A 7,911-nucleotide genomic window follows, 5' to 3' on the forward strand; every position below is an offset into this window, starting at 1 on the left:
CTGGCCACGGGGAGCCAGCCCTGCCCCAGGACGTGGCAGACAGAGTCCTGCTGCTCGTCTTCTCCACGGACAAGTCTCCAGGAGACCACAGCCTCATCAGGACAGCGGAGACCTCCAAGTACATCATGCGTGACAGCGGCTCCCAGGGCGAGGGGACGCGCCGGCACCGCAGGAACAGGATGGAGAAGCAAAGGATCAAAGCGAGCGACGCCGCTGCGGCCACGCCGCGGGAGGAGGGCAGGGCCCTGTGCAGGCGGGTGGACATGATGGTGGATTTCGAGCAGACGGGCTGGGGCAGCTGGATTGTCTACCCCAAAAAGTACAACGCCTACCGATGTGAAGGGCTGTGCCCCTCGCCCGTGGATGAGACCTTCAAGCCCACCAACCACGCGTACATACAGGTAAGAGGAGCTGCCCCCGCGCCCCCCACACTCCCAGCCCTCCACCCGCGGCAGGGGGGATGTTCTGCCCTTCCCGTGTCCCCCACAGAGTTTGCTGCAGCTCTACAAGCCCAACCAGGTGCCGTGTCCCGCCTGCTCCCCGGTCAGGATGAGTCCCCTCTCCATGCTCTACTACGAGAAGGGCGAGATCGTCGTCCGCCACCACGAGGACATGATCATCGAGGAGTGTGGCTGCAACTGAGGCCACCTCGGCCCCCGCTGGGAAGGGGCACATCTCTGCCCAAAAGTGCCCCCAAGGACCGACCACCCGACCTACAGCCATCACACAGACCGAGGCATCTCGAGCCCGTGTGACTGTGGGTCGGCAAAGCCCTGGCTGGGCCAGGGGAGGAGTGGGGTGCCGGGGTGTTAGCAGTGCTTCATGGCCACGGTGCATGGCTGGATCCGGGCTCCATGCAGGAAAGGCCACCAGCTACCTCCTTGTGGCACCTTGGTGCCCCACACTGTGCTTTTCCAGGAGCTGTGGTGCTGCTGGAAGGTGTGCCTGGGGCAGCCGAGGGCAGAGGCAGGAGCTGAGGTGCAGGGCTGGAGCATGGCAGCATCACTCCCTGCCATGGCACACTCTGCTCCCTCCGTGAGGCCGTGGATCTGCTCAAGCCTTTTCCCCCCTCGCTGGATGGGGTGGTAGAGAAAGGGTCACAGTTGTAAAACTCATCAATAAATTATATATATATATATTAAAAAGGCCTGGTGGTTTGGCTGATTTCCACAGCCCGTTTTTGCTGTTGGTGGTCTGTCAGGGTGCAGTTCCTCCATCTCTCTGTCCATTTGCTCCTTCACCAGTAACACCAGAGCAAGTGGGCTCTGGCTGTTCCCGACACTGCCAGAGCAAAGGGGTCCCTCCAACAGTGCAAAAGATGCTCAGAAGCTCCAAAGTTCACGTGAGATAAGGACGAAGCTGCTCCCACCCTGATGAGAGGTTGCTCAAGAGCAAGCAGGGAGGCACCTGCAGGAGGGGAAGGGGAGGCTAAAGGGATTTCCCACCCTTATTTACCCCTCGGAGATAAGGGAAGGGCCGTGCTCTCTAACAGCAGTGAATTCTAAGCCTTGTGGCCGGTGCAGCTCCTTTGGGTCACCGACCCGGTGACAGCAGGAGAACCCCAGCCCCAGGGAACGCCCGGGGCCTCCAGTGCCCTGGGGTGACCGTGTCCCCCCTGCACCCCAGTCCTGGCGGGGGATGCTCCTCCTGGGCAGTGAGGGGCAGTGCTGGGGGTTGGCTGCAGCCCCGGCAGTGGGTCTGGGGTCCCCCAGGCTCAGGGCTGCCCCCGTGGATGGGGACACGGCACTCGCGGGGGGGACCCACGGTGGCCCCCGCGCAGCCGAGGGGACGGGAGGGACCACAAGCATCGGGGCTGGCGGCGGGTGGCCGGGTGGCTTCGCAGGATGGGAGAGGGGCCACCTCCATCCCGCCCCTCCCGGGACCAGCAGCCCCGACTCCACATCCCAGCCCAGCCTGATTATCCCCAATCCACATCCCAGCCGGCGGATAAACAAAGCGTGTCTGGTGTGTCCCCCCTCCCCAGCAGACCCTCCCCGGGGCCGCTTACATATTCCAACAGCTTTCACACTGCGACCATCCCGTCATTAGAGGGTCATTTGCAGGAGCTGTCAAGGGTGGGCCGGGGGCGCGGGGCTGACCCCCGGCAGGAGGCAAAGCCATGCAGAAACCGGCACATCTGCGCTGTGGGTGACATGAAATCACATTATTTTGCCTCTTTCTCCGCAGTTTTGCCACTCCTGCTCATAAACGGGAGGATTCACACCCTCACGCCCAGCCCGGGACGCCCTGGCCCCCCCAGCCCCCGCTGTATCTCTGCCATCTCTGCCCCTCCATCACGCCTGTTTGGAATCCAGCAGCGGGTTCAAAAGTTGTGGCGGGGCAGGGGGAGGCAGCAGCCTTTCCCTGGGAAGAGCGGGGTGGAAAAATAAAGGCTGAGATTCCAGGGCTGTAAGGAAAACATCAAAGTGCGGGCGGTGACAATAAAGCCGGGTTTAGGCGAGGATCTGCTGGCGAGCCGGGCTCTGCCAGGCTCGGGCTGTGAGCAGGGACCTGATCTGAGCAGGGAGAGCTGTGGCCCTGCTCCTGCCCCAATCCACATCGGCTGCGGGGGGGCCGTGGGGGGGACAGAGGGAGCCCAGACATGCAAGATAGTAAAGTGGGGGGACAGCCCCAGCCCTGCCATGGGGTGCTGCCTGTGACCCGTCAGCATCCCAGGGCCGGGGGGAGCCAGCAGGTCTCTGCTCTGGGAAGGGCTGGCTTGGTCTCAGCAGCCTTAAACATAAAGGACAGAGCCTCCCCGTGCAGGGAAGGTTTTCCAGCAGGGAAGGTGCCTGAGGTTTTCTGGGAGGGTAAGACTTGGATACAAGCAGTGACCACTCGGGGAGCACGGGAGTGTGGGGCAGCTGAGCCTGGCTGGGATCAGTCTGGAGGGACAGGGGGATGGCAGGCACGGATTGCTTTGGACACACGAGGAAAGAGCAAAAACAAACAGGCCAAGGGGCTTATCACAGGCCCAGGGTAATATTTGTACAAGTGGTGCACTAAAAGGCACGAGCTGGGGCGGGCAGGTGGTGTTTGTCCTGTGACTGGGACACAGAGCAGGACACAGGGACATGGAGAAGGACTCAGGGACACGGAGTAGGGCACAAGGACACAGATTAGGATGCAGGGACACGGAGGAGGACTCAGGGATGTGGAGCAGGATGCAGGGACACCGGGTGTGCTGCTCTACCCTCCTGCGACAAAAAGGGGCTGGGATGGGAAATGCAATGACAAAGCCAACACTTGTCCCTGGACCTCCCCAGAGCATCCCAGCTGTGCCACAACCACCCACAGCTGCCTTCCCTCCCTCCCTGCCTCCCACCATGCTCACCAGGGCTCAGCCTGCAGGAAAAGCAGCTCCTTGGCCTGGGAGTGCAAGTGTTGGGCAAGGAACAGAGCCTGGTGGAGAGGGAACTGCCCTGGAATGCTGAGCTGCTCCGTGCAGGGCTCAGGAAAGCTTGGAGAGCTGCAAACACGAAGGCAGGCAGGAGATGGATCCAAAACTGCCCAGCTGAGGGATGCAGTGGCTGGGGGTGTGAGGGAGGGGGTGAAGGACCGGAGCAATGGGGCGCTGAGACCACTTGGTCCCACGCCACGGGTGGAAAAGTTCAAGGAATGGGCTCGGGACAAATTGCAGGGAGCAGATGCCCACAAGCATCACCTCATCCCATCCACAGCTTTGGTCAGGACTCTCTCTGCCCCCCACGACTGCCCCCAAGTGCCTGTGGCCCCAGGGCCCTGGCCGGGAACCCAGCAGGAGCCCTGACCCTCCCGGACAGAGCCCTGGTCACACCTGGCCAGGTGTTTCACAGGCAGCCCTCCCTCCCTCGGAATTATCAGCTATGCATTGCTGTCCCAGGCACCTGGGGCTTTGATGCTCCCCCAGATCTGCATAAGCTTCAGATACCAATGCAAAGCTTCCAGGGCAGGGACAAAGTACTTAACACTTCCAGCACGTGTTACCTCTCCTGCAGGTGGGAGGGAATGGGATTTAAGAGCATTACCTGCAATACCTGACACTTACCCCAAAATCCAGGCCTTTGTACCGACAGCAAATCCTGACCCCACAAGGCTCTTGCAGCAGCTCCTCTCCAAACCCTCATCAGAACCAAACCTGTGCAGAGTTGCAAGACTGATAAAGTCACACCAGAGGGCAATAAATTTGGATTTGTTCCCATTAGGGTTTCAGAGAAACCCTTAAATCTTATCTTGGAGAAATGCGGGTTTATCTGCAGCAATTGCTTTGTTCTGTTACTCATTATTAAGGGTTTGCATATCATAATGTCACCACTGAGACTCATTAGCAGATATTTAAAAGCTATCTACAGAATCTGATCTGCACAGACACTCATTGTGGTTCAGGAAGTCTGAGGTCCAGGCTGTGCCCTGATATGGATTGTCCTCCTTTGAGGTGCCTCCACTCCCCCTCAGCATTCACACAGCAATGTGTTAGAACCTCTTGCAGACCACATTTATTAAACCCGAGGCTAAAAATGCAGATATTTGGTCGATGGGGATGCAAATTGGGCATTCCCCACGGAAAAATTAACTTTTCTCACATGAAAATTCCCCTCTCAAACCCAGATTTGTTTCTAACCCCCCCCCCCAGCCAAACCCTCTTTCCCAAAGCCCTGACCCCTGCCTACCACAGGATAAAAAGGAGAAACAAGGGTAAAGTAGCACTGGAGTTTTAGCAGGGATGACAAACCCAGGTAAGCACTCACCCCCCAAAGAGACCCGCTGTGGAACACCTCAGGCCAGTGGTTTCTTGCTGGAATAAGGGACAGAAGCCTCATTTATTGCATTCATCTCCACACCAGGAGACTCCACATGATTTTTATTTCTCCCTTATATAGCATTTCTGTAACTGTTACAGTATTAAAATGATTAACAAAAGCATAAAACTGGAACCAAAACCAAGGGGTGAGAGTGTCTCCTCTGGCACTCTGAGACCCGGCCCCTGGAACAGGACACGCTCTGCTCTCCCAAGGGAATCAACTGCCTTTCCCAGGAGCAGGAAGGCACTCAAGGCATGGGCTGCTGTAAGCCTGGCTGGTGGGAATCCTCAAGACAAGTCCTGGTGCTTCACTGGATCAGCACTCCCCGGGCAGGTGCGTTAGATGTCCATGTCAAACTGCTCTTCCTCACCTGCTGAGGGGACAAAACCACAAATGAGTCCTCTGAGTTCCACACTGAATACCAGGGATTGTGGTGAAGGGGTGACTGGCAGCTCTGCTTCAGAAATGGGGCTGTTTGGGCTTAAAAATCTGCATTCAGGCATTGAGGCTGGTGTGAAAACCATCTCGTGAAGCTCTTGTAAAGGTGTCAGCCCTGGGGGATCTTCCTCTGACCAAAAAGAGCAGAGGCAGAAAAAATGCCCTTTAAATAATTTATCCCTACCCCTTGATGTCCTTCTAACAGGGAATGTAAGGACCCACGTTGGTGACAATCACTGGTACGAACCCACACAGGCACATTTCACAACCATTATCCCTCCAGCTGCTCCCACAGCCTGGCAGGAGCCAGCCAGAGCAGCCAGGATCTGTTCCTGGGCACAGGGATTCTCTGGGAGAGTCACAACCCAGCGCCCAGCCTGTATTTCAGGGTGCCAGAGGGTCCAGCGAGACACTTGAGGTCACAGGAGTGTGAAGGCATGAGGCAACTCTGGAAAGATTCTGCTTGGAGCGAGCATGGAAGCCAACAGGAGCCTTCAGGACTTTATTTTTAGAGAGAATATAAGTACTTGCACTTGGTAGCTTCATGTTGCTTCAAGAACTAACCTCAAATAACTCTAAGAACAGTTCTTCAAGAGCAACACTGGCCTCGGTGAAGTGTCCCTGTCACAAAGTGGGGTCAGAAACAGGCAGGAGGAATTTACAACTCGTGCTGATATTAAAAACCCTGAGTAAATCCTACTGTGAATTGTAACCTGAAGCCCCAAGCAGCTGCAGCACGGCCCAGGACAGGGAGAGGCAGCAACAGCTGCCTCCTCTGCTCTTCACAGGGCTCCCGATCCAGCAGCAGCCTCCCAAACGCTGAATTAACGGGAATTACAGCAAATCACACTTAATAACCGAAAAAGTCACGTTGCTGGGGCCCACGGCAGGGCCACACAGCCACGAGAGCCTCGTTACCCCCATGGCATCGAGCCCACTCCGGTTTTCCAAGAATTCCCTGGAGCACTGACCACGGCTCATTGGAAGCTCCTGGCTCCGTGCCAGCCCTGGAATTTCCAGGAACCAGCCGTGCCCCTCACGGGTTGCTGGGTCCCCGCTGTCCCCGCTCACCTGCGCTGGCTTTCTCCTCACAGTTCTGCACGTGGTGGTTTTCCAGCTTCAGCTCCTCCGCGCCGGGGCTGGTGACGCCTGGAATGTCGGGAAGGTCGGAGGGGGGTGTTTTGGCCACCGGGGAGTTGCGGCACTCCATCAGAAACTTACGGTCGTAGATGATCCTGGTACCTGGGGAAACGGGGGGGACAAGAACATGGTCAGGTGTCCCTGCCCAGCGTTGGAGCTGGATGGTCTTTAAGGTCCTTTCCAACCCCAAACCACTCTGGGATTCTTGGATATTTAAGTGATAGCTGTGATTTAGCACTCACTGCTCAGGCTGTGTTGCCCCACAAGAAAGCCAGGCACCTGAACACTGTATCTGTAAGTAAAGGTGAAGGCTCGAGCACCCAAATGCTGCCCAGAGGGAACACAAGGCTCCAAACCCAGCCCGGTGCTGGAAGTAACAGATCCAGTCCCTTCCACCTCGCCCAAGGTCACAACAACCCGCAGAGCAAACAGAAAATCGAATTTAATTTCTACCCATGGCCAGAAGCAGGGCCAAGAGCTGCAGGTGGACACACTTGGACACACCAGGGGCCAGGACGTGGCCATGCTGTGCCCGCACAGACACCTCCCTTGGCAGGGCAGCAGTTACACACACCTTGCTCAAGGCTTACACAGAGTTGTTAATGCTCCAAGGGTTAACCAGCCCACAGGCAGCTCTCCCTGCCCAGCAAGACAAGCCAGCTCCAGCCCATCACAGCGAGCCTCCGGGCACAGATTTCTAGGAATACACGGAACAGCCTGTTCCTTGTAAAGGAATTGCATGGAAAAAGCTCCAAAACCACAGGCAGAAAAGGGATCTCCCTCCAAACAGCCCACAGCCTTAACCCAGGAAGTGCTGGAAAAGCGTTTGCTTTCCAAGGGCTGCACACCCCCCTGGATCAGGTCTGTCCTGCCCTGCTCCTGTTCCAGCCAGAGGGAGAGGAACTAGTCCTTGTGACCTCCCCAAAAGTGTTAACTAAAGTACACATGTGTGGGCAAACAGCTCCCGTTACCATCTGTCCTGGAACAGTCAACTCCCTTCGCTTTGAACACTATAAATATAAAATAAATATATATAAACCAACGTGTCCGGGTGTTGTGTTCCAGCGGAGTTCTGCAGGGGAGTTCCCAAAACACCGAACAACTTCTCACTCAGGGTTTTGAATCTGAGTTGTTTCACAAGGTGTGTGTGGGGGGAAATCCAACCCAACGTGCAGCTGGCTGGGACAGGGGTGTCAAGATTCCTGGGAAGCTCGGGGAGCAGGACTAAGACAGGGATTCCTGGAACTGCAGCTCATGTACCAGCACCAGGAGCTCAAGGGCTTCCACATCCTCTGACAGCCACGTGCCCAGAGCTCCCGAAAGCAAAAGGACTCTGGGCTGTCACAGAGCCACAGACAGGCTCCTTCACACCCCCAAAGCTGAGTTCCCTGCTGCTGTAAGGGAGGTCAGGGTGGATTTAGCAGGAAAACCACACCCCATGGGACTGCTCCCTGGAAGCCCTCGTGGGCCTTGCCGTGCCCACAGGGCAGACACAGAGCCCAAGGCTCACACCCCACATCTTCCAGCAGCTTTGAATCATCCCCTCCCTCCA

At 57.0% G+C, this 7,911-nt stretch overlaps 2 protein-coding genes across 2 annotated transcripts in view; one reads left to right on the top strand and one right to left on the bottom strand.

The window, feature by feature from the left end:
- Positions 1-642, top strand: part of LOC103763185 (nodal homolog) — a 3,907-nt gene extending 3,265 nt beyond the window's left edge. Inside the window, exons 2-3 of the mRNA XM_029964986.1 lie at positions 15-401; positions 490-642. Coding sequence (XP_029820846.1) covers positions 15-401; positions 490-642 — 540 coding nt within the window. The remainder of the gene's footprint in view (positions 1-14; positions 402-489) is intronic.
- Positions 643-4,798: 4,156 nt separating this feature from the next.
- Positions 4,799-7,911, bottom strand: part of EIF4EBP1 (eukaryotic translation initiation factor 4E binding protein 1) — a 10,672-nt gene continuing 7,559 nt past the window's right edge. Inside the window, exons 2-3 of the mRNA XM_029964987.1 lie at positions 6,291-6,583; positions 4,799-5,154 (exon numbers count right to left, since the gene is read on the bottom strand). Of these exons, the coding sequence (XP_029820847.1) occupies positions 5,120-5,154; positions 6,291-6,583 (328 nt within the window). The 3' untranslated portion in view covers positions 4,799-5,119. The remainder of the gene's footprint in view (positions 5,155-6,290; positions 6,584-7,911) is intronic.

Source organism: Manacus vitellinus, unplaced genomic scaffold (assembly GCF_001715985.3).
Source record: "Manacus vitellinus isolate BGI_N305 unplaced genomic scaffold, ASM171598v3 scaffold_87_pilon, whole genome shotgun sequence".
In the NCBI taxonomy this organism is placed as follows: Eukaryota; Metazoa; Chordata; class Aves; order Passeriformes; family Pipridae; genus Manacus; species Manacus vitellinus.